Consider the following 27320-nt stretch of genomic DNA (forward strand, 5'->3'; position numbering starts at 1 on the left):
AGTCTCAGGATACAGGGAGTGGCAGAAAGATGAAAACAATGGCAGAGAAGATGACATGGAAAGGAGAGAGACAAAACATGAAGGATAAAGAGTTCTCAACAAACCTAGGGCAAACGGATCAGAAATGATAATGAAACAATCACTGAAAAAAATATTCTTGAGCTGAAAAAGCCACCAGCTATAAACTTACAGATTAAAATCTAGCCTAATTCGAGAATACTTGAAATTCAACGAAAAAGAGAAAACCTTACTAGCATTTAGGCACAGAAAACACAAACAAGGGAACAAATATTGGAATGGCCTCAGATTTCCTATAATCCTCAATACTAAGCAAAGGTTCGTGGAACAGTATTTATACAACATAGGGAGGGAGACAGTTAATGAACCCAAGAAGTCAATATACTTAAGGGTGACAGTCAGAAATTATCAGGTATGCTAATGCTAAGATAAAATAGGTATGTGTTAGCCTTCTTGAAAAGACTCTGAGTGAGGCACTCCCTCTAACTGTGAGATAAACAAATTAAAATGGGGAAACGGTGGAATAAAAGGATTATTGATGGTAATTTGACATAAAGAATTATATATGAGTAACTGCAAAATTCATGACAAATAAAAAGTTTATTTGAAGACAAATGGCTAAAGAAGAAAAACCCGTATGTACAAATTTGATTAAATACAAAAATCAAAAAGTTGGCAGGGGAAAGGGGACTAGAGAGAGGAAGAAAGTGAGGGTATGTTAACTTCGTAAGTTACTGCTTTGTTCTGGACTCTGACAACATATCATTTTAACTATGCATTATGTGTTTTTCAAAAATTGCGGAAGTACGTATGTGCTACTTTACCGGGGGGAAAAAAAATCCACATCCCAACAAAAACCTCACCCACCAACTATCCCCAGTACTGTGATGTCAACATCAGGAAATTCCTTGGCCACAAGCTGTAATAAGCTATTAGGGACAACCCATAAGCACAGTTATTGAACAGACTCAAAGGGAAGATCACACAATCTTACACTTTATCCCACGAACGTATGTAACATACATACCTGCACACTGGCTGTTACCACTGAAGACCCTGAGGCAGAGGATGGTCTGTGTGGAGTAGACAACGGTTTAGTAGCACCCTGTGTTCCACTTCCTGTTCCCCCAGAGAGACTAGTCCTATTCGCTCCGCTTGAGTTTAGGCTGCTACCTCTGCTGGCAGGTACATTCACTGCGATGCCACTCAAGCTATTCTTCCCAACAGTTCCAGCGGACGAGGAGTTGGTGAGCTTTGAAGGGGCCTGAAGATTTTTTGTGGCTGGAAGGCCTGAAGTGCGATTGGAGGGCAGCAAATTCAAGGTGGGCGACTGTCTGCTGAGGTTTATCCCACTGGGCTGTTTGTGGACTGGGTTGTTACCGCTGGAGTGGCTACTCTGGGCTACGAGTGCATTTGGACTGGAAGAGCTTGGGGGTACAGGAGGCTTGGGAGCAGGGTTGGATTTCGAAATAAGTTTAGTTGATACTGAAGGCTTAGCTGACAGAGAGGGCTTAGGCGAGGCAGAAGGCTTAGGCGAGGGCAAGGGTTTAGGAGATGTGGCAGGTTTTGGAGATGCGGCAAGTTTGGGGGATGCAGCCATTGAGAAGGGAGATTTGAAACCCTGCGTGGACATCTGTGACACCATAGCCTTGGCTAAGTAGTTACTGGAGGTAGTGGTGCTGGGTACTGTCCTAGAAACCAGGGGATGGGACCCTTGAGAACCATTTCCAGGTGAGGGAGTCGATAAGGGAAGGCGGTACATGAGTGGCTTCTCCGAAGTCTTAATAAGCGGGGATGAACAGGCAAGTTGGGGATTATTACTTAATTTCACCACTGGGTTGGTCTGTGATTTACTAATGGTTGCTTGTAATGGAGACACATAGTTTTGTTGGACAGCTGAATGCTGGTGCACCTTTGTTACTTGTGTTAACGAAGAAGCATCCTGGGCCTCAGGTGTTCCCAGAGCATGAGAGGAGGCAGCAACTTGGGCTTGGGAAGAAGAGGACACGTGGGTCTGTGAAGAGGAAGCAGCATGAATCTGACTCGACCTCTGTAGTCCTTGTTGAAGCAGCCTGGCTGGCAAAGGTTCCAAGGAAACTTTAGGGTTCTGAATTGAAGAACCAGCGATAAGGCCTGAAGAGATGCCAGTATGAGCTAAATCCTGGGGTTTCTTTGGTACTGGCCCTGTGTGACCGGCAATAAGACTGGATGAATGTGCAGTCTGAGGAGAATCTAGTTTTTTAGGAGCAGCCAGCGGCAACTTACTCATGATACTTGCTAATTTTTCTTCTCTCAGTCCTGGGCGAGGTTTTGCAGTTGGCATGCTTATCCTTGAGCCAGCTGGAGGGCCTTTGTTCCCATTGTTGATAACAGCTAAAGCTTCAGAAACAAGATCCAGTGCAGGTGGATGGAAAGAAAGGTCTTCATCTAGTGAGTCATCAAGGCAGATGGTCTCCTGGGCTGGTGTAGAGCTAGAGCTGGCAGAGGCCACCGCAGATGTGCTAGAGCTCACTGAGGGACCACCAATGGAAGCCGCCAAGGATGCAGTTTTCTGGTCCTTTTTTGGACTATACTCCTAGCATAAACAGCATTATAGTGGAACAAATTAAATGATTAATAAACTAAACTACTAAGTATAGTCTAAATAAACTACTAAGTGTAAGTCTTAAAAGGACAAAGAACTTCTCACAATGATTAAAATTCTACTGGAAATCTTTAGACTGAAAAAACCGAAACGGTTTTGAGGACAGAGCTCTTAGGCCATAAGCATCTGATACATTGCACACAGCTGCCATACCTTAGTGAGCTCTTCTAAGAAGCCGTGAAACCAAGCCAAAGGAACGTTCGTATACTACTTGCATCACTGGTGAAATCCTTCCTCACCCCAGCCTGCGTGCATCCGATACTGATCCAAATCCATCTGTTCAGGGACTATACTCTTTTTATTCTCCTCGTACCTAGGAGAAATTCTGCCTTTATCCTAAGACTCTATCCTCCTAATGTAGTATGGTTTTTGCTGGGATACTGACCCACATTTTCTGCTCCTTGTATTTCTGCCACTGTATGCCCTGTCCATGGGTGCCCTAGCCACCCAGAGCCAATACATAGAGAAAATGGTACATTCAAACTGGGACTCAATCCAAGCATACTTCAACTATGTCTTCTATTCATTATGGTCATTTTAATTTATTCAACATATATTTACTAAAGTATCTACTATGAGCAAGGCACTGTACACTAAGAAAACAAGGTTATGGGAATCAAAATTCTGAATACCTAAGATAATTTTTTTTTTTTTTCCAAAACATTTAAGTTTCAAGGAAGAGAAAAGAGAATTAGAACCTAGTTTAAAATATTCAAACAGCAAAAGAATTAAAAAGTAACTTTTTCGGGGTGCCTGGGAGTAATGTATCAGTTGGATGGACTTCCAACTCTTGATTTCAGCTTAGGTTCCCATCTCAGAACCCTCAGATTAGGCCTGCATGGGCCTCCGAGCTCAGAGCAGAGCTCTCCCTCTCTCTGCACTTCCTTCCCTTATCCTCCGTCTCTCTCAAATAATAAATAAAATCTTAAAAAAAAAAAAAAAAAGTTGTCTCCCTTAAAAGGCAAATATAAATTTGACTCATGTCATTTTTAAGATAATGAAGAAATACAATTATTACATAAAAACCACTTCAAAATTTCTTTGATTAGTTTCTTAAAAAGAAATCCAAGTAAACCTAAACCCAAAGTCTTGAATTCCACATCAGTTTATATAACCACAGCACTTACCTTAACCATAGTGGGTAAAGAATGGAGAGGAGTATCTTTACCATCACCCTCTAAGGTATTACAGTAAAGAAGCTGTTAAGAAGGCTGTTAAACTCTAACTTCCTCAGCAATTTTTCTAAGCTGCTATTCTAAAAGCCCTGATGGAAAACTCCACTACCTCTCAGAATTCTGTAGTATAACTGCATTAAGTTCAAAATTGTCTGTTAAGATGAATGGGTAATACATATGAGACACGTTTGCTTTGACATGCCATCCATCCAAGTTATGATTAGTGAAAATACCATTTTTATTTAGAAAGAACAGAAACTGAGGGTGGGGAATGTCCTGGAATAATAATGGTAACACTACCAATAGAACACTGCTTTTTAAAGTAACTTTTCATTTTTTTTTTAAGGATAAACTGGTTTCATTTTTAATTTTCTTCCTTTCTATGTATCTATCTATTTATTTATTTATTTTAAGTTCTAGACCCAATGTGGGGCTTGAACTCACAACCCTGAGATCAAGAATCATATGCTCTTCTGACTGAGCCAGTTAGGTGCCCCTAAATTAATTTTTTTCTTCTAATGTTAAATCTACTCACGAATACTATATAAATTTATACTAGCAGAGATAATTGTCCAGAGAGTATATAAATGAGTCTAAAAAGCAGGTTATCCCGTTTAGAAAATGGTAATTAAATCTGAATAAATGAATGACTGTTTGGATGGCTCAAAGGCGGGCTGGCAGGGACAGAGGTCCAGAAGGAGGGATGGTGGTTGTGTACCAGAAAGGAAGAGCTTTTTTTCCTGGAGACTTTTACTTTTCTCCTTACTGTTCTGTATTTCCATTTTCTACTGTATTTCCTTATATTACCTTTGTAACTAAAATAGGTATTTGAGGGGTGGTAGGGCAAACACGAATCAGCAATATAGTTTTTCTATTTGGGAAAAAGGACAGTAATTTAATCACAAAGACACAAACAAAATAGGTAATTCCCCTACACCACCCTAGTCATTATCAGAATTCGGATAAACATATGCTTGAATAGATGTATCAAAATTTAACCAATACTCTATGGCGAGTATTAGGAGTGTACAAATAAAGTGTCAAAGCAAAGCAAGAACTCAACACATGTGATGCAATACTGGCTCATTATTATTTGGATTAGAAGACAAATGAGGTAGGTAAGAAAAAAGACTATTTACTCTGTATTCAAAGAGCCTCTAATGCTAAAAGTTAAGAAGGCCACAGAGTAACGAATACTGACCTACTGGCCATAACCTCATAAGCCAAGAAACTCATCTATTCAAAAAGATGAAAGCTATGGGGAAAGTCTAAAACCTAAAGGCTGTTGGCTTTCTTTACAATTTTACTTTCACATGATTATAATTTTCACTTCTATAGATTATACATGATTCTTTTTCAACTCTGCTTTGTCTATTTGGTATTTTTGTCCCTTCTCCTTCTTTAAATATTAAACAAGTTAAATTCCTTTATGTTCTAAACCCAATAAATCCATCACTTGCCCTTCTCAAGGATCTAATTCTGTCAGATGTTTCCGCTGGCTCTCACTCATAGCAACTTATTTCCTCGTGTTTTCATATTTTAAACTCATATTTGACATGGTATATATGTGGTAAGCCTTTGGGGCCTGGGATGAAACTGCATTATTCCAGAGAGAATTTGATAAGCCATTTGCCCTGGGTTAATAACTAATCTAATACCTTTGCATTCTTTTCAACGCTTGAGGATTCCCCAGATCTTGCAGAAGCAGTATAAATTAAACTCCTAAACCAGGGAAAATTCTCAGGAAGGACTTCCTTCCCCTAATCTAGAACTTGGGCCAAGACACCCAAGTTTCTTAATCTTTCTGCTGGTGAACGGATTTTTTTTTTCAAGTCCTTCCTTTTATTAAAGATGTTATCCTTTGAAAGTCCCAGGTTTATGCAGAGTTTCAGTCTAATTCCTAACCTATGCAAGGCAAGAAACCCCTATCTGCTGTGGTCTGAGAAGAAATTTAAAAATAAACCATAAAGTGATGGATGAAAATCAGCAAATGCACCTAAAGGCAACCGAAGTTTCAGTGACAGATTAACACTCCAGCAGCTTTTTCTCTGTTTCAGGCCTTAGGGATTTCTCTTACATTTCTGTAATCTCAACTATGCATTTAAAGCATATTTGTTATATTAAAGGATATTTGTTTTTACAGAACACTTCTAATTTATATTAGGTTAACTCTTACAATTTAATTCTCTGAAATACAATGGTTCTAGGAGTTTTACAAAGTTTAAAAACACCCTTCTTAAAAGTATGCAATCTATCCACCTGTGCCAAATACATATATTCTTTGCATTTTAAGAATATATTTCAACACTCCCCAATTATGATTAATTAAGATTTGGTTCAATATTTACCTTCACTTTGGGTTTAGGTGCAGGAATAACCTTTTTCTTTGCCCTAAAACAAGAGATTAAAAAAAAGGTCACCATTAGGAAATTATAACATAATCTTGTCATTACGTGGGTAACTTCTTATGCTATTTGGAAAACTCTATGAAGGAAGGAACTATAATTAAATGCTCAGTTTATATGTGAATATACAGTATCATTTCCTCTAATTTCAGTCAACTGGAAGAAAGGCCACACCCTTAGCAAAATACCAATTATAGACAAAGGTTTTTTAAAAATTAAATGTAAATGCTCAAAATTAAAAACAAAAACAAAAACAAAACCCCTCAAGACAGGGTAACAAAGCTTCCTAAGAGACTCACTTCAAACAACTGGTAAGAATTTGTGATTATTTATAGGAAAATAAAGCCTCAAGAAACTTTCAGTTCAAATTAAACCATAATTTGAGGAGAACCACTGCCAAGAAGTTGTAAATGAGATGACATTTTAAAAACAAAACAAATCTTTGTTTTTAGAGAAAATTATTTTAATATACAAATTCCAATTAAAAATGTCAAAATGACAGGAAAAAAAGGCAAGAAAAATACCATGGAGCCTGGAAACCTTTGGGAACCAGTGTGAAAAAGTTTGAAGACAAAAAAAACCTTACAGTTCCATAATAAGAGGAAGTATTCAATGTTGAATTAAAGGGTTAACAAGCCAAAATACCTCACACTGAGTACTTCCATTTCACTGAGTTGAAAATGAGTTGAAATGTCATCCATTAAATTAACAAATATCATGATTAAAATGGTCAATATACAACTTCATTAAGGGAACAGTAATTTTCAAAGTTTTTTTGATAAAGACCTTTGGGGCCCACATATCCCATTGATTTCCACTTTCTGATATTAAAAACACGAGTTGGTAATAGTAATAAAGCTATTTAAAAAAAAAAAAACTGGGGGGACGCCTGGGTGGCTCAGTTGGTTGGACGACTGCCTTCGCCTCAGGTCATGATCCTGGAGTCCCGGGATCGAGTCCCGCATCGGGCTCCCAGCTCCATGGGGAGTCTGCTTCTCTCTCTGACCTTCTCCTCGTTCATGCTCTCTCTCACTGTCTCTCTCTCAAGTAAATAAATAAAATCTTTAAAAAAAAAAAAAAAACTGGGGAAGAGGATCTACGTAAACATCAGTTTTAGGTTTAAAGGAATTAATTATTTCTACCCTGAATTGTAATAAATTTGATTTTATAACAGTGGGGAAATTAAAGCCCAGAAATATTACTCACACCAATATATATGTATCCCCTGCCCCAGGATAACTAAACCACCAGCAATAAACAAGAATGGCAAGAACTGAAAGCCATAACCAACCCAATACAACCCTGACAGTATGCTAACAAAGTGTCCTTCCTAAGCCTTGCAAACATTTCCATTGTGATTGTATGCAAGGAGACGGAGAGTTCTGTAAGGTTACCCAGCTGTTAGCCAGACCTCTTAGAATACTGAAATACAGTGATCCATAAATTCTTAGCAACTTACTAATTTAATATTTTATTAACTATTGCTATACTTCTATGCTACAGAGAAATAGCTCTAAGTTGTAGGTAAAAATAAAATTCCTGAAGTCAACCAGTATTCACCCAAAAATATAACCACGAAAACTCCAGCTTTTTACTTTTCCCTCTTAGGTTAAGAGACCTTTCTTTAGTACTCACATCACTAAGGAAATACCCAGTTTTGAAGAGAAGGGAAAGAAATGAAGAATAAGTTACTTTTTGTGGAATGAAACACTCTGCAAGGCAAGGCAGGGTAGGTATGTATAGGAAACCATCTTGGAATGCACAAGGCTATAGGTTAGCTACATGAATGGTCACTAAGAGAGAAAGAAAAAGGACCACAGAACTGGAGGGAGGAAGGCCCAGGAACAAAGGAAACCATCAGAACCTTCCTATTTACATGGCTCCTACCTAACAAATCTTGGGCCAGCACACATTCAGTTTTCTGGATAATAAATGTGTTCTCAGGTTTACACAAATAGTAAAAATGATTTTTTTTTAAAGGCAGTAGTAAAATGGGAGACTATTCAAATGTACATTTAAGTACTATTTCACCAGCCCTTGTTTACTAAAGCACATAAGGTGAGCAAAAATAAATGAAGAAATCTGGAGTCTGTTTTACTCACGGAGCAGAAGTAAGATGATTATGTACACTCCGGCTCTCCTTAAAAAGCATTCTGCAAAAGTTAAAAAGACATGATTATTTTTGTGTAACAGATCTTTATAGCCAATTTGTCGTTTTAGTTACACGGTTTTTCAGCAGTCTATTACTCGCTTATTTATCAAATGAAAGTTATAATGGCACAGTAAATTCAAAAATCTATTTTATGGTCAGTTTTATAGCACAGTTATTTATTTAAATCTTTAACAGACCTTTTTTTAAATTGAAGATGGAATGCTTTAAGATGACAGAGATAGCCACATCTATTAATTTCAACATTCTTAACTCTTTAAACTTTAAATTGTACTACTCTTAACTTCTGAGATACCACTCCACATTGACTATTTTCAACAGAACCTAAGGTTGGGACTGCCTTTTCTACACTCTCCATTTTGTATTTAGTTCCTGATCTTCACAATACCCATGTGAAGTTCCCCTCCCAAAGTTCCTAACCATCTTCTACTCCTCCCATTTCTCTATTAGCAAATTTAGGTGCAAAAAAGAAAAAGGAGTTGGCCAAAAAATAAAAAATAAAAAAAAAAATAACCACCCATCATGTCTATCTCTGTATCTCCACATCCATGTGACTATTTTGTCTTTTAAGTGCTTGAAGTTTTCAAAGCAGAGGTCATCTGAGATGACTAGGTTCTTTGTAAAATGAATGTCATATATGTGTGTGTGGGTGTATATACGTATATATGTATCGTTAATAATAGCAATAATAAGAAAAGTAAAGTAAAATCTAGGATGTCATATTTCTTACCTTGCCTGCATCCAGCCCTTAGGCCACAATGGTTTCACCTCTGTCTCCATAAAGGATTTAAGATAATCCTCAGCGGACTGGCTTTTATTTGGCTCTAACTCATAGCATCCCAATTTGATCTCAACAAGGTTACATAACAAAGTTCTAAACAGATTAAAAATATATATTTATATATAAATCTGACTGCAAAATTGTGGAAAATTAAGCTTGAAACAGATTTTTTTAAAAGCACATAAATCTGACAGCAATAATAAAGACTATTATCTCAAGAATTCAGATGACATGAAGATAAATAATTTCCAATACACATCACTCATTGCAACTACAGCCAAATCCCCAATATGAAACAATTTCCTTTGATACCTTTCATCTAGGCACCAAAGATTGAAAGGGATAGTCCTGTAGCCAAACCCTCTAGATGGGTACAGAAATACTGGTAAAAAAGATGACTGATTAAACAAGTATATGGAGTACTTCACCTTCTGAAACCAGTATGACTTAATTATTAGAAGATTAGCTTATAAAAAGTAGGATATGAAAATAAAAGTGAGAGCACTCTAAGAATATTAGGATCAAATCAATCTTCCTTTGAATGAATTTTTCCTACAGACTAATCTTTGGTTGTTTCCAATCTACTCTTTCATTTACTATATATTCTTTTTTATTAGAAACCTTAGTTCTGCATTATCTATTTGGTTAAAAGTGAAGGCTTTGGTTAAATTTTACCTGATGGTGTCATTCCAGTGGAATTTCTTTCTTGGTCCTATGACACGTTTCCCTGGTTTCTCATCATCATCTTCCTCGGATCCATTTTTTTCTCGTTCTTCATCTGTTTGCAACCTAAAAATGAAAAAGATTTTATGAAGCAGAGTTTTTGTTTTTTTTTTAAGATTTTATTTATTTGTCAGAGAGAGAGAGTCATATAAGCAGGGGAAGCAGCAGGCAGAGGGAAACGCAGGCTCCCCACAAAGCAAGGAGACGACTCAGGACTCACTCTCAGGACCCTGGGATCACCACCTGGGCTGAAGGCAGACACTTAACCAACTGAGCCACCCAGGTGTCCTGGGAGGCGGAGTTTTAGCCCAACAGTGCCTATGATATGCTCCAGAAACACTTAATAAACTGCTTAACTGAATATTAACTCAAAGGGGAAAGTGAAGGGGACATCTACCTTATATGTAATACTTTGAAATGTGTTATAAGGTGATTTGGTATATAAGGTTTTCAAACTGTAACATAAGGCCATGAATACTTATATTTCAGTTCAGAAAATATTTGTGTCCAACTTCAGCCAAATTGGCTGATGTGTGAAATGAGTGACCAGTGCCAGCTCTTGCTTTGATCACTCCCATACACTAAATCAAGAGACCTTTTGCTTTTAACACAAAAGCAATTGAATGGGGGAGTGTTGTGTCATTTAGAAAACACTCAATTACACCACTTCAGTGGTACATGTGGATTTCTACTTGGTGGTAACATCTACGTAGGACCAATCCTTCAGAGCTAAAAATATTTCTCAAATGCAAAAGCCGCTCCAAACAGAAGAGGTACATACTTGGCACACTTAGCTTGACTACGAGCTTGGCAGTCCTCCTGGTATTTAAATAGCTGTTCAGGCATCACGTTGCTAACAGCCAGTTTCAGTTTTTGCAGAGGTTCTCTTAAACGATCATCCTGAGGAGAAAGTATACTAAAAGTTTTTTTAAAACACATTTACGAGAATTAAAGCAGATCCACAAAAGACACTGATTATGGATTTGAAATGAAAACCCATTTTTTTAATGTAAACATATTTAAATGTGGATGCTTCTCCTACCACACTGACCTTTCATAATGCACACCAGATAAAAAATTAGGATGACCATACTTCCCAGACCGCCAACGAGAATCCCAGTTTTTGCTTGGTACCCCCAGCATAATTAAGTGTTCCTGACATTTTTTTCTTAAGATTTATTTGAATTTAGTTGACACACAATTTATTCCTTTACAGTCTTAAAAATGCCCCAGCCAATAAATTATATGGACACTTTAAGATTAAATACAGATCAAAATCTATATGCAGACTACTACTGGTTGATCACTATTATGAAGAGGAAGCAGTACCATAAGTGGAAATATTGCTTTGCAACACTGGAACATAGGATTCGATCTGGGAGACTACAAACAGGATGCTGGCATCCTGTTCTTTCATTTAAAATTGTTACTAAATATGACTTATGCTGCAAGCAAAAATGCAAGGTCAAGGCCAAAGAGGAAACTGGAAGACTCTTACTATTTTCATACATACCAATTAATAAATATAACAGCAATATGACACTGTCTGCTATAAAAATTCCATTAAAAAAAATGTGAAACATCCAGTATCATGGATCCTAGGTGATCACTTCTTAATTATGTAGTTGAGACTATCTGGAACAACCCAAATATCCATCAACAGTAACATGAATAAATTAATTAGGATGTATTTATAGAATGGAACACCAAACACACTGTACAGCAAATGTACTCCAAAAATGGGAGTTCACCACATGTAAAGACACAGATAAATCTGAGGTGCATAATGTTCAGTGTAAAAAAAGTCAGTCGCAGAAGAAAAGTATGGAGACAGTGTGACTCCATTTATACGAAGCTCAAAAATATATAAAATCAAACAATATGGTACTTAGGGAGTAAAAGTACACATGCTAAAACCATATGAAGAAAAGCAAGGGCTAAGATAAATGTCTTCTTTTACAGCCAAGAGGAATACTAAATAACATCAAATATCAAATCTGATATGTTCCTTAGAAAACATCTGATAATGTTCTCCTGCCTCTAGATATTTTTTTACTGGTACCCACTCTGTCATGTGAATGTATGGCAGTTAGCTCCAACTGCCAGTGTCTGAAGGAGCCAGGCACAGACACAAAATATGTGATCTCAAGTACATTTCATTTGTTTATTTCTCTGCTTTAAACTGAGAAAGATTTCCCAATTCAGAAGATTTTTTTTTTTTTTTTTAAAGAGAGAGCACACACACGCATGCATATGGGGAGTTGGGGAGGGGCAGAGGGAAAGGGAGAGAGAATCCTGACCAGGTTCCATGCCCAGCTCAGAGCCTGATGAAGGGCTCAATCTCAAAACACTGAGATCATGAAATGAGCCAAAACCAAGAGTCAGGCTGTTTTATTAACAGTTATATAATACTTATAATAAACAGTTCTATGTCTCTCAGATCACATTACAAGTGGTCCAGGGCACCACATTCATTCTCCCATTAGAGCCATGGGGGGCCTTAGACAGCCATGTTGTGCTATGTGACTCCCAACCTCTGGCCAGAAAAGTTTTGGTTGACCCAAGATAGTATAATCAGATTTTCTGACCCAAGAACTTGGATTGGGATGAGAGGGCTAAGTCAGTCTCTGTGTGTGGCTTTTCTGTAATATAAAACCTTGAGACTAAAGTAATCTTATTTTCAGGGGCACCTGGATGGCTCTGTCAGTTAAGTTTCTGCCTTCAGCTCAGATCAAGATCCCATGGGTCCTGGGATCAGGCCCAGGGAGGCTGCTTCCCCCTCTCCCTCTCCTTCTGCCTGCTGTTCTGCCTATTTGTGTTCTCTCTCTGTCAGTTAAGTAAATAAAATCTTAAAAAAAAAAAAAAAAGTAATCTTATTTTCAGATGACTTACAAGGATAAAAATGAGACATGGGGAGATACGTAGAGAGAAATAAGAGTTAATCTAAATTATTAGTTCCCATCCCTTCCTGGCTGTATTTTTAATTCCATGAAATACCTTTATTAATAGAAAAAATGTCATTTTTGGTCTTAAATTACATTTAAGTTCTTTTCCTTTACTTGCAAGTTATAAATATTTTTAAAATATATAATCAAATAAATCATTAAGGGAAGTGTAATCAGGGCAATGAAGATACTAAAAACCATTTTACATGAAGTGAAGAAGGGGACACAATACAAGCTTTCAAAAACATGAAAGTTGTGAAGGTGACAATTATATTTATGAATAGACTCAAAGGTAGAATTAGGACCAATGGGGTAGAAAGCACCTGGATTTGTCTCAGTGCATGGAAGAATTTTCTGATATTACAATGAAATATGTTTCTGACCACTGGAAGCATTCAAACTTAGACAATTACCTAGTGAGGTTGTAGGGGAGGAGACTCTAAGCAAAACATGGATGATTACACCAAAAAATCTCTAAGTTTACCCTGGGATTCTTTCCATTGGTTTGTGTAAAGTAGGTGTGAACATATCTGCATAGATCCAGCTCAGTAATGAAAAAACGGAGTTCTAAATCTGTCATATATTTCTTGAGGGCAAAACTGTATCAGCTGTGGAACTGAAGTTATTTTACCAGTCCAAGAATCTATGTCTTAGAAAACATTCTCATCTAGACTTATCAACTGTTAAAAAATGTAAGTTTTTTCAAGAGATCCAATATGCCTTTGACAACTCCTATAGTTATTCCATATGTACAATAAGACTATAAAGCACCTAACAGACAAAAGCCCCCAAAAGAAACCAGTCTCTTTATAGGTTATAAAACTTGAGATATGGATATTATTATTCCTTGTCTTACCTGGACGTTGAGATGTAACTTCTTTAGACGTTTTACCAGTGTTTCTTTATTGCATGGCACAAAAGCTTCAAGATGGGAGTAGACACCACTACGGATGACAGGGCCTAGTTCCTGTAGCTGTAACTCGATGCTGAACAAAAACAATGACAAATAAATAGTACAGAGCTTCCTTCAGGTACTGACACAAGCAAGGAGGCAAAGGCAGTAACTCTTCCCTCGTTTTATCTTTCCATGATTTCCTAAACAGTATTTTTCAAGGAGAAAATATAGAAAGAATTTATACAACAATAAACGGGTGAATAATTTTTTTATGAACAGGGGTAAAGTCTACATTTTGGGATAAAGCACAGGAACTCAATTAACCAAAAGCTATTCCCTCAGATAGATATTCATATCCTCTCTCCCTCACTGCAATTGCTACGCTAGAGAGTTACACAGTTTTGATGAATTTAGAGTATTTTTTCCTTACAGGTGTTTAAAAAATTTCAGATTTGGAAGAGGTGAAACCCTTCGGGATACATATACAGACTGTTTTTCATCCATCTTTGTCTCCTCCTTTATGCCTGCACTGCATAAGCTAGATATTTAGTAGTTTGTTCAATTTATTCCAATTCTTCATTTCCTGTTTCCATTTGTAAATTAGTTTTTTAGACCAAAAATAAATTGTTAAATGGATATTTAATGTAATAGTTATTAAAAAATAAAAAATAAGAAAAGGAGAAGAGTTTTAACAGCCACCATATATATTCTCAGCAGGACAAGTCTACTAATCAATAACTGAGGTTTCTACTAAGATGAAAGACACTGTATCTATCTGGCAGCTGCTATTGTAGGAAGGTAGGAACGCATATTGATTGGAAGGCCAAGACCAAACTGGGGCTCTTGGCAAAAACTATGTCCAAATCATCCCATTCTTTTATAGGAGAAGGTGCAGATATATTTAATAAATAATTTTCACAAATATAAGATGAATCCAAAGAGTCAATTAACAGCATCTGGGGAAGGAAAGAAGCCCTCCCATATCAAGTATATCCATCACTTACAATATACACTGCAATTTCAGAAACAACAAAATGTGGAGAACTATGCTCTTAGCACTGGCAATAAAAATTCTTGGTATTAGAGAAGTCAAACACATAGATGAATGGAAACATGTTTAGAATCTATAAGAACCAGAAGGTCAAATGCAGAGGATCATATGGGATACAATCACTACGGTCATGAATTCTGTGTATAAACATTTGGTTTAAATAACATTAAAGGAGGAATCTTTATTAAAAGTCTAGACTCTGGGTAGGAGGCTTTCTAGGCTTGGACATAATTAAAGATTAATTAAGGCTGAAAATAAAATAGAAACTCCAAGTAATAAGAGATTCCAAGTAAGAACAGAGTGACTCAATATACACTTATAAAAATCGGTGGTTTCCAAAGAGAGGGGAAACTCAAAAACACAAAGAGCTGACTCCCTGCTCCTATGCCAATACCAGGTAAAAATTAGAGAAACATATTATCCCTGAAGGTTACCAAAACATTGGTCTATCACAAATATATACAAATTCCTACCTGAGAGCAGTTATATTTTTAGCACACATCCCTCACACATTTAACTTTTTTTTTTCTCACTAAGAATTCCAATCTTCTAAGGTCTAAGAAGTACCTAAAACACATGGTAATGAAAAGTTTGAATTTCAGTAATTTTCACATTTCAAAAAAATAAAGGTTCCCCTAAAGCAACAAACTTTCCCTGAGCCTGTCTCCTTCTATCTACCAGGTTCTTTCACTTCTTTAAGTGAAGTCTATCCCCAAAGTAAATATCCATGCATGGAAGTTATGACGGATGGGTCTCAAACCTCTAATAATAAATTATGAACACATGGATAGCTACACGTTCTAAACAGATAAAAATATACTGGGACCATCTGCTGACAATGCATTAGAGGACAAACATTGGGTTTTGAGTAACCCACAAACGGGTATGTGAAACCCACTTTTTAAAAAAAAATATTTTATTTATTTATTTGACAGACAGAGATCACAAGTAGGCAGAGAAACAGGCAGAGAGAGAGGAAGAAGCAGGCTCTCCGCTGAGCAGAGAGCCCAATGCGGGGCTCGATCCCAGAACCCTGGGACCATGACCTGAGCCAAGGGCAGAGGCCTTAACCCACTGAGCTACCCAGGCACCCTGAAACCCACTTTTTTTTTTTAAAAGATTTTATTTATTTATTTGACAGACAGAGATCACAAGAAGGCAGAGAAGCAGGCAGAGAGAGGAGGAAGCAAGCTCCCTGCTGAGCAGAGAGCCCAATGCGGGGCTCGATCCCAGAATCCTGGGATCATGACCTGAGCCGAAGGCAGAGGCTTTAACCCACTGAGCCACCCAGGCGCCCCTGAAACCCACTTTTATATCTCTCTCTTTACAAGGCTCTCACTTGCCTCTGAAGAAGCCTCCAAGAAATGAAACATAGGAATCCTTAGCTCAAGCAATGGTCAACTTTATAAACAATATTCTTCTGGCTCAGGAATACTTAGTCTTATTTGTATTTTCACACAGAATTCCAGAAACAGTCATTTCCCCACAGTTGATATATGACTATCTTCCTATCCTATCAACCCTCTTTTTATTATTATTTTTTTAAGTACGCTCTACACCCAACGTGGGGCCTGAACTCATGACACTGAGATCAAGTCACATGCTCTACCAACTGAGCCAACCAGGCACCCTTCTCCCTCTTTTTAAAAAACAGAATATAGGGGCTCCTGGGTGATCAGTTGATTGTCTGCCTTTGGCTCAGGTCATGATCTCGGAATCCTGGGCTACAGCCCCAAGTCAGGCTCCCTGCTCAGTGGGGAGTCTGCTTCTCCCTCTTCCTCTGTCCTCCCAGTCCCACTCATGCCTTGTCTCTCAAATAAATATATAAAGTCTTAAAAAGAAACCCAGAATATATATCTCATTCAATCATTTTAAAAATACTAGCAAAAGAAAAGCCAACTATCTCCAAGTGAATACTTAATTTCCTGAATTATTCCTCTAGTGTTCCATATATCTTACCAACACTGTCCACATAACAGAACCACTGAAAATCAGTAACTGAGGACTTAGGGAGCAGTAATCTAAATACAAAATCCAAAATAGTTCTTATTTTATAGCAAGAATTCAAAACCCTGTTGATTGATAACACACAAGAGAGAAGTAAATTCCTCCTAACCCTAAACAACTTAAGAGTATCTGTTGAACACAACTCAGGTTGGATTGGGATCATGGGCAAAGAGTATCAAGATTTTATTAGCAATGTATGCATGAGATAAAGGAGGAAACAGGGAAAAGAGGTTAAGCTGGCAAATTGTATATTTGCTGATCCAAGTCAAAATCAATTAAGCAAAAAGAGAAAGTGTTCCTATTCCAACAAATTCACCCCTTTCTGCCCAGCATAATGAGGCAGTGGTGAGGCAGAGCCAATACACCTGGATAATTTCTTTAAGAATTTACTTCCCAAAATAATCATGTACCGTGGGCTCTCAGTCTAGAGAAACAAGGAATATTTGTTTAGGAAAGTGGAAACGGAGGCTAAGGGCATAGATAAGTGATTAAAATGGAAAACATTAAACTCTGAACACTACAGCTTTATAGTACTGGAGGCACACTCTGTGAAATAAAAAATAGATGGGCTCTAACAAAACTCAAGGATTTAAGATAGACATAGGGAAGATTAAGGGAAGTCTGCTGGGGCAGAGGGATGCCTGGCTGGCTCAGTTGGAAGAACATCCAACTCTTGATCTCAGGGTCATGAGTCCAAGCCTCACACTGGGCATGGAGCCTACTTTAAAATAAATAAAGTAAATTTTTAAAATAAAAACAGTTTTTAGAGGGCAGGAGGGGCAACTGGCCAGCTCAGTCAGTAGAGCAGGTGACTCTTGATTTGAGGGTCATGAGTTCAACACTCTTGTAGGGTGTGGAGATTACTGAAAAGAAGAAGAAGAAGAAAGAAGAAAGAAGAAGAAAAAGAAAGAAAGAAGCCTGTTAGTGGAATGCTGATATTCTGCTTATCTGAGATGTTATGTCCCAAGGATGGTCCTTTCTTTCTCTCAGGGGAGAAAAGTCAGTCCCTCTTACAGAAGAGTAAAATAAAAAAGCACTGTCTTAATCATAGGAAAAGGACCTGATCCAGTAAACTTGGGGCTCTCCCGGTAGAAAGAAAAAGCAGCCAGTCAGATTCCTGATTAGGGAATCTGGGACAGCTCTGGTTACACTGTTTATTGAATCTGGGGTGTAAAAGGAGCTGGCGCAGGCAGGAAGCATTTGCCTTGCTTCCAGGCAGAGAGAATCAATCTGAAAATCTCTGGCTAAAATAAAGAATAGGAATAAGAAATTCCTCTGTCACCAAACCAGTAGCATACTACGTTAAATATTTCATGGGTCTCCAGGGGACCAAAAAGATTTTTTAAGTATTCTGGAGAAAGAGAGATTGCACTTAATTCAAACAATAATCAAAAGGGAGAGGGAAAAAACAAACAAAAAAGAAAATAGTTATGAAAGCAAACCAATTAATCATTCTTTGTGTCTTATGAGAAACTACCCCCAACACACATTTAAAAGACAGGACTCAACACACAGTATTGGAAACACTGCTTGTTTCTTCGTATATAATACTATCGAACCACCAAGAGCAGGCACACATTATTTTTACGTGAGAGGAGTAAAATCTGTTGCTTTCTCCAGGATTGCCTTTTTTACCCAGTTCTGCCTGCAGCCAATTATACACTCCACTTCTAAAACCAATGGTCAAAATTTAAAAGCCAATAGGTTTACGAGAACAGCTTAGGGGACCACAATCTTAGAACCTGCAGCTTCCTTAGCATCAAATACCAGGTAAGAGGAAAAACTCACTAATTTAAATAATCTGTATCCTATTTTAGCCTTCAGCCTCCCCTTTCCATTCTTCCTTTTGTTTTCTCCACACTGCCTCTCTCCTACCTCACAACCAGAATTTCTTCATTAAACCATACTTTCCATTTGGTTATAAATGTTTGTATGAAATAATTTTGCTAGATGCCAATGGAATTATTCTTCTCAAATCTGAATGAAAATAGAAGGAAAATTATACCAATTTAATAAGAATACTCAGAGCTGTTCCAGAAAGACATTTTCATACAAAGTGACAAAAAAAAAACCACATTTAAATCTAAAGTAATATTCAACCTGTAAAGCTGTAACCAACTGTATGTTTAAATGAATTAAAGTATAAATAACTTCTAGGCTTTTTAGTTAAAGAAGAGAATTACTTACTCCAGAAGAATATTATTCATATCCTGTGTAAAGAATTTTTTCCTTCCTTCTTCATCAAAAAGTTTGGCAGCCTAGAGAAACACAAGATTGTCAATATCACTTTTTTTTTTTAAGATTTTACTTACTTATTTGACAGAGAGTGTGCACATACAAGCAAGGGGAGTGGCAGGCAGAGGGAAAGCCAGAGACGGCTGTGGGGCTCGATCCCAACACCCTGAGATCATGACCTGAGCCAAGGCAGACCTTTAAGGAAGTGAGCCACCCAGGTGCCCTGCCAATCACTTTTTTTTTTTTTTAAAGATTTTATTTATCCATCTGACAGAGAGAAATCACAAGTAGACAGAGAGGCAGGCAGAGAGAGAGAGAGGAAAGCAGGCCCCCTCTGAGCAGAGAGCCCAATGTGGGACTCGATCCCAGGACCCCGAGATCATGACCTGAGCCGAAGGCAGCGGCCTAACCCACTGAGCCACCCAGGCGCCCACCAATCACTTTTAATAAACACATTGTTTCCATATTTATTTACTAAAGGATAAGCTTCTTGAGGGTGGGGCTACTGTGATTTACTTCACTTTGTATCCTCAATACCCAGCTTAGTACATGGCGTGAGTAGGAAATTAGAGTGTAACAAATTTAGCATATATGCCAATGTTTCCTATTACCTCTGTATTTAATTTTTCTTAATCCTAACTAAATTAACAAAATTATACATACAAGACTTCCTAGTGCTTTGGGTATCTTGTGTACTTGACCATCCACAGGTTTATTAATTATTGCTGTGATCTCCAGGATAACAACAAGCAGATGTCTCACTTTCTACTGAGTGTCTACAAAGAATCTACCTGATATTCTACAGGTTATATTCATTATCATGTTTAAATTACCATGTTAATACCATGCCAATGACACTGGCATGACTGCCCCCACTTACAAACAAGGAAGCTAAATCTGTCAGAGGTTACATGACATGCCCCCAAATCACACCACTAATAAGTGGTGGATCCAGGACTCAGACACAAGCTTTCTGACTTCGACTGCACAACACCGTCACCCTGTACAGACACCTGGCTTCCTGCAGCCTGTTTAGGTTCCACCTAATTACTTATAACCAAAAAACGTAGGCAAGGTAATTATCAAGGGATAAGCAAAAATTAATACAATGAGATTAATTTCATTGCTATGTTTGTCACCTCAACCAGGTGACAGGAAACCAAGTTATCAGCAAAACCCACCAAAAGGAAAATATACTGGGAAAATCACAAACAATGTACTTGAGGTCCATGAGGTATAAAACACCAAGAAGCCTGATCTAATAATCTGAGCAAGCCATATGCTGACTCAGCCATCACACCAAGTTACTTGACTTTACATGTAATAAGTAGAAGAAAATTTCTAAGATGTGCTTCAGTACTTCTTAGCATGAAAACTGGGTATGTGTAGGGGGTGGAAATATATGAAAGGCACAGGGAAACTAAACTTCAAGAAAAATAATAAAAAGTCAAGAGGTTGAACAGTGGAAGAATATTACAAAGTTAAGAAAAGAGCCACAAGACGCAATTCCTTCTCACACAGACACAAGCATTTAAAGCTAAGGATGACTTCTCACCTCCTAAAGAAAAAAATACCATACTCATATTTCAAATAAAACATAAAGAGAAGTCATAGATACCAGCAAGTGAAATCAAACTTCTTACTGATGATTTCCTACCAAGGAGTCAAGGAGCACCTGTATTAACCCTGGCAGGACTATTAAGAAAGAGAGAGAAAGAGAAATACGTTCTGGTATATAAGATATGACAAAGCTTTTACAAGACTGTACCACACTCATTACTAATCAATTTTGCTTAGTTAAGTAAAAATGAATGGCATATAACATAGCAGACAGACTGCCTACAATGGAACTCCACAGTCCTGCCTTTAAATGCTGACCTTAAATCATGGCTCAGCCATTTAAAAATTATGTGGCCTTGGGCAAATCACTTCATCTTTTGAACCGTAGTTTCCTCATCTATTAAATGGAAGATCACTACCTACTTCACGTGACTGTTGGAGGATCAGACTACACAGTAGGTAAAGCACACTAAACCCAATCAGGGTACTGTCCCCCGAATGGTAAATGCTATGTGAGACACAGAAACAATGCATTCAATACAGAGTACAGGTTTCTGCTAAATGAACAAGAGCTATTTTTTTTTTTTTAAAGACTGTATTTGTTCATTTGAGAGAGAGACAGAGAGAGCACAAGCAGGGGGAAAGACAGAGAGAGAGGGATAAGGGAGAGGGAGTTACAGGCTCCCCAATGAGTTGGAAGCCTGATATGAGACTCGACCCCAAGACCTGGAGATCATCTGAGCCATGCAGGCACCCCAAGAACTATTATTATTAATAATATCTTGCAAAATGTGGATCACATCACTAACACTTTTTAAAACATATAAGAAACTAAAGGTTTTAGAGATAGGCAACGTGGGAAAGCAAGAAGCATATACTTTGAAGTTAGGTGAACCCTTGTGGCGAAAATCTGGCTCCACAACTTACTAGTTGCACAGACGTGACCAAGCTATTTAACCTACCTCAAGTTTCTTAACCACACAAAGGAAATAATACTTATATTTCCTATGCAGAGTAGCTGAGAAGATTAAATAAAAACTGCTTACTACCGAATCTACAGACTGTATACTTTTCAAAAAATAAGCACAGAAAATAGCAGAACAATGAAAACAAAAGAGATAAGTAACAGGATAAAAAATAAAATGACAAAGATTAATTATATAATTATAACAACTGTAAAAAAATAAAATCATTTGTTAAAAGAGAAAGGACTCAGATGAGGCCAATAAAGAAATTAAACACTATCTATAAGAAAAAGAGCTAAAATAAAATCAAAGAGGTTGAAGGTAAATGATGAAAAAAACTACGATGTAGAAATAAAGAGAAAACAGTCTACAATAAGTCAGACAAAACTAAATTCAAGGTAAAATGCAGTAACAGCACAAAAAGTCACCTTCAAATGATAATCACCACAAAGAAGATCTAGCCATCAAGAATTTTATGGGTCAAACAACACAGCATGGAAATAAAGCAAAAATGATGGTAAACACAATTCATAACCTAAGAAATATTGGCAATAAGATATTTTAACACACTTCTCTAAATTCCATACTAATGAAATGTAAGGGCCTAATATTTAGCCAGAGCAGCTGCTCCTTACTGCCCCTGCTCCCGCCCCCTTCAGGGAACTTACTTAAAAACAAGTTCCAGAAACCAGTCCCAGGTAACAAAGCCCAAATACAGGCATGGGTCAGGCCAGGTGGAGGTATCCAATCGGTGGGGGCGCATACTGTCTCCCTAGCTACAAAGGAGTATGGGCCCCGCCCTTTGGGCGCCAACTCTGACCAAGGTGACAGGCTAGTTCAAATATCTACTATAGGGTAAACTGTAATTCAATTGGTCACTTATGTGTGACCTAGCAGGACTGTGCAGCTTTCTCTGTTACAATCTCACTGGTCACCTGTGCGTGGCCAGGCCCAACCACATGGCCTTTGCCCTTAAAAGCCTTGACTGTGAAGGAGAGAGAGGTCACCTCTTTGCAAGAGACGGCCCTGGCTGGTCAGTTTGTTTCTCGATGCTTGGCATGAAATAAAGCTTTGCTTGACCTTTGCTTTGTATCAGTCTCGCTCCTTTGACCATGGACCCAACATGAAATACATTAAAATAAGTAAAAATACAGATGAGCCAAAATTAAGTCACAACTTCAGAAGAAATGCTAAAGAATAAAAAATTTGGAAAAAAATAATAGAATTACTAAATAAAATCTGTAGGCCAGTTACTAGAAAAATTAGATAAATCTAATATTCCCATAATCAGGTATTTAAATTTCAGAAAAAGTTATGAAAAATAAATACAATATAAAGATGATTAGTAAATTTTAAAATGTGACATAAGTTGGGTACTACAATCCCATGAGAAAGAAGCAAGCTATATAGTCCATACATTATCATCCCATTAATTATTTTTTATAATGCTATAACATTTGCAAATGAATGGATTAAAATCCAAAAAAATAAAAAATTTAATAGTGGTTATTTCCGCTGGGAGTGGGGAATGTCAGATTATGGGGGATTTTTCCCTATGTACATTTAAAATACATTTAATACTGTGCAATTTACTTTTGTAGTCAAGAAAAAAAATGAGGACTAAAATATGGCATGGGTTCAAAAAAAGATGTTAAAGTACTCAAGAAGGGCCTTTTAAGCTAGGTTGGGCATGTTATATTATTTTAATATTTTATTTATTTGAGAGCAAGCAAGCGAGCATAAGCAGGGGGAGGGACAGAGGGAAAGGGAGAAGCAGACTCCCTGCTGAGCAGGAAGCCTGCTGTGGGGATTGATCCCAGGAACCTGAGCTGAAGGCAAACCACTTAATCAACTGAGCCACCCAGGGCGTCCACTGGCACGTTATTTTAAGTCAAAATACTATCTCCCTGAGATTAAATGAAGTGTGATGACACTTATCTGGATCTGCAGCTAGTTAAAGAAACATTATGAATCCAAGTCAACCTAGAGAGGTATCTAATGTGACATGCTAAGGTTCAGCCCTCAAGTTTGGCCTAATAGGAACACAATGCACGCTTACTAAATGTGATTAGCTGAAAAAACCAATTAAAAAATAACTAGATGTTGGGCGCCTGGGTGGCTCAGTGGGTTAAGCCGCTGCCTTTGGCTCGGGTCATGATCTCAGGGTCTTGGGATGGAGTCCCGCGTCAGGCTCTCTGCTCTCTTCCCTTCCTCTCTCTCTGCCTGCCTCTCCGTCTGCTTGTGATTTCTCTCTGTCAAATAAATAAATAAAATCTTTTTTTTTTTTTTAAAGATTTTATTTATTTGTCAGAGAGAGCGAGCGAGCGAGAGCGAGCACAGGCAGACAGAGTGGAAGGCAGAGTCAGAGGGAGAAGCAGGCTCCCTGCGGAGCAAGGAGCCCGATGTGGGGGACTCGATCCCAGGACGCTGGGATCATGACCTGAGCCGAAGGCAGCGGCTTAACCAACTAAGCCACCCAGGCGTCCCAATAAATAAAATCTTTAAAAAAAAAAAAAATAAAATAAAATAAAAAATAACTAGATGTTGATAGTTTGGACCAAGTTCAGGTATGCTTTTGTAATGTTACTATTTGCTCCTCCCTTCCCTCTATTGTCTTTATGTGACTTTTTTTTAACAATAAAAATTGTTATTTATGAAAGCCATGCTGAAAAATATTTATAAGATAAGGGGCACCTAGGTGGCTCAGTCCTTTATGTGTCCGACTCTTTTTTTTTTTTTAAAGATTTTATTTATTTATTTGACAGACAGAGACCACAAGTAAGCAGAGAGGCAGGCAGAGAGAGAGGAAGGGAAGCAGGCTCCCCGCCGAGCAGAGAGCCCGATGCCAGACTCGATCCCAGGACCGAGATCATGACCTGAGCCGAAGGCAGCGGCTCAACCCACTGAGCTACCCAGGCGCCCCTAAGTGTCCGAGTCTGGATTTTAGTTCAGGTCATGACCCCAGGATAGTCAGTTGGAATCTATTTGAGGATTCTCTCCCTCTTCCTCTGCTCCTTCCCCCTCACACTCAATTCTGCAAGCATCCTCTCACTCTTTCTAAAATAAATCTTTTTAAAAATTTTAAGATGAAATAAAATAATAAAACAGTCACCCATATATGTTGCTGTAACTATTCCTACTTCAAATCTAAGACCTATACATACAGCCAATGCCTAAAAGGAAATACAGAAAATTCTAAGTTGTTTATATGGGTGCTGGGATTGTGGGTTATTACTTTTGTCTTATAGAAAGCATTTATTGTTAAGTTTATGTGGCAAATAAGAAACAAGGGCATTATTACACTTACTACACGGAGGTCGTCAATGCGTTTTTCAAGAAGAGCAGGTAGACCCTCTGGGAGTGTAGGCACCACCTTGGGCATAACCTGAGAGGCATAGGTTGGCTGGGTGGTGTTTCCATTCTCTCCCCCTGACTCGGAGAGGGGGCTACCATCAGAAGCAGCATCCAGTAATCTGTCAAAGTCGAAATCATCTAGCATCTCTAGGGCATTTTCAGCTTCCTGAAACAGTTCATGTTCATTTGTGCCAACAAAAATAGGGAGGTCCGGATCAGCACTGTTCAGATTTAAGTCCGAGACGTCATTTCCCAATGCTACAGCTGTGGAGGGGGGTTTATTCAGAGAGGAGGATGTTAAGTTCACTGGGACTTTGGGGTTAGGCTCCTTCTTTAATGCATCCTTCTCTTTCTGAAATTTTCGTATCATGGCAGCTAGAGAAAGAGAATCTTTATAACGTTTCTTCTTTTTTTCAGACTTGTGGGAATTTAGAGCCACAACTCTGTGAAGAAAAAAGTCATCCATTAGGCTATGTAGAATTTTAAAGTTGAAAGCCCCATATAAATAAGCAGGCATAGATCATTAAAACAATCATTTGATATGTGGGAGAGCAAATTTCTTATTAAATTATCCTTTTATCAAAGCGTCTTTCTCATCATCTGGATGATGGGCACTGAGGAAAGGTCGACAGGTAAATGGTCATCAGAGTGAAGAAAATGAATGGACTGAAGTTAACCAAAGAAACAAATCAGAATGTAGCTCAGGTTTATTAGAGAATATGAAGTTAAACTTACTACTGTTTTTGGAATGTTCACATTCTTAAGCACTTCTATAAAGTGGTCGCCTAAGAAATAAACCAAGTAAAGAAATGCACTTTCGCTGAAAACAGAGTTGCCTTACAACCAGAGAAGCTCACACAAGTACAACTTCAAACTGATACTCCAGGTAGTTTGTGCTACAAGCTGCCAAAGAAATGCAAAATCTTTCTAGACCCTATTCTATCTGCTGCTGCGTTCTGATCACTTTCACTTTCCATTCCGGGATTAGCCATGTGAGGCAATCATATACGTGTAATTTCCTGTGACAATGTTCTCCCTAGAGAAACCATGGGGAAAAGATGGTTTCAGTTTAGTTACTACTCTCTCTAGAAATCTTTCCTACATTCTATGGCTTATATGCTTCTATATGCACTACAGAATCAAAAAGATGATTTGTACTTTCAAGGCAAGCCCATGTTTCATTAACCGTTACATACTCCAAATACAAATAGAACAATACCTGGTATACAACAGGTACTTAATAAAGATTTGCTGCATGTATAAGTTATGAATTTGAGAAAATGACAAATTCAATAAAAGGCATTATAGACTTTGTTCCCAAAGAAGTTTACTTGTAAATAACGACCTTTTAATATATTCACTAGTAATCTGTATGTTTTTCCTTAATTACTTAATGACTCCAAAGTCACTAAAATCTCATTTTACAGGAGGGTAAATACCTCCCTACATCAATCTTTTGAATACTGATAGGCCAAAATGCAGATGCACCTCCCCTGGCAAGGAGGGGAAGAAAATCCAGCCTCTCGTAGTTTCTGTCCCTTAGTTCTCCAAAAAGAGTCATAGAGAAGCAAGAGCAAATGGTAATTTTATGAATGCATAGTATAAACATTTTATTCTTATGACTTAAGTCTTTTTAAGAAATTCTACTTGATTTTTAGAGATAGTATCATTACCTCAAATTATAAGCATGAAGAGCTAAACAAATGCCTTTTTAAATAGTAAAACAACTATAAATTGTTCACACAAAGACTACTGCCAATCCTCAATCCCCAGGCATCTAATAAGCTTAGTTTTAGCACAGAAAGTTCAAAACAACTGTTTACGGCTTATACCATCTTTTCAAACTGATTCTTGTTGGTAAGAAGTTGTAATGAGCAAAATACTTAATAAATGAATGTGTAACTCTGATCTAAAGCACTGTGAATCTCTAAAATGCTAAGCCCTTCTACTTATCAATCAATAAATATTAATTAACTAAAATTGAAGATGACAGATTGAATATTGAGTGTCGTGAGAGGTCCAACTGCTGTCAGACATGGCCCACAGACATGGGCAGGAACATGGCCATAGCAAACTGGAACTTCCAGATTATAAACAATGGAGGACAGAAGGAAGACCATTAGAAACTGTCCAGGAGAAGCTGGCTGCACGGACCCATGGGGCCGCAATGAAGCTTGGAGATACACCGGTGCTTTTGCAAACAATGTTTCCTTTGTTGGTGCATTATTAAAAGAATTCAAATGGGGATTTGCTGCATTTGTGGTAGCTGTAGGAGCTGAATATTACCTGGAGTCCAAGAATAAAGATAAGAAGCATCACTGAAGATATTACCTGGAAATATCTTTCTTTTTTTTTTTTTTAAATACCTGGAAATATCTTAAAGGCTTCTTAA

The 27320-nt window shown here is 37.8% G+C and overlaps 1 protein-coding gene and 1 pseudogene across 3 annotated transcripts in view; one reads left to right on the plus strand and one right to left on the minus strand.

The window, feature by feature from the left end:
- Positions 1 to 27320, minus strand: part of UBN2 (ubinuclein 2) — a 99406-nt gene that overhangs the window by 32324 nt on the left and 39762 nt on the right. For all 3 annotated transcript variants that reach the window (XM_059396312.1, XM_059396311.1, XM_059396310.1), the window contains exons 6-14: positions 24882 to 25371; positions 19002 to 19072; positions 13718 to 13847; positions 10698 to 10816; positions 9869 to 9982; positions 9143 to 9286; positions 8345 to 8395; positions 6186 to 6228; positions 1046 to 2593 (exon numbers count right to left, since the gene is read on the minus strand). In XM_059396312.1, coding sequence (XP_059252295.1) covers positions 1046 to 2593; positions 6186 to 6228; positions 8345 to 8395; positions 9143 to 9286; positions 9869 to 9982; positions 10698 to 10816; positions 13718 to 13847; positions 19002 to 19072; positions 24882 to 25371 — 2710 coding nt within the window. The remainder of the gene's footprint in view (positions 1 to 1045; positions 2594 to 6185; positions 6229 to 8344; positions 8396 to 9142; positions 9287 to 9868; positions 9983 to 10697; positions 10817 to 13717; positions 13848 to 19001; positions 19073 to 24881; positions 25372 to 27320) is intronic.
- LOC132014910 (NADH dehydrogenase [ubiquinone] 1 beta subcomplex subunit 3-like) lies at positions 26964 to 27291 on the plus strand (annotated as a pseudogene).

Source organism: Mustela nigripes, chromosome 4 (assembly GCF_022355385.1).
Source record: "Mustela nigripes isolate SB6536 chromosome 4, MUSNIG.SB6536, whole genome shotgun sequence".
Classification (NCBI taxonomy): domain Eukaryota; kingdom Metazoa; phylum Chordata; class Mammalia; order Carnivora; family Mustelidae; genus Mustela; species Mustela nigripes.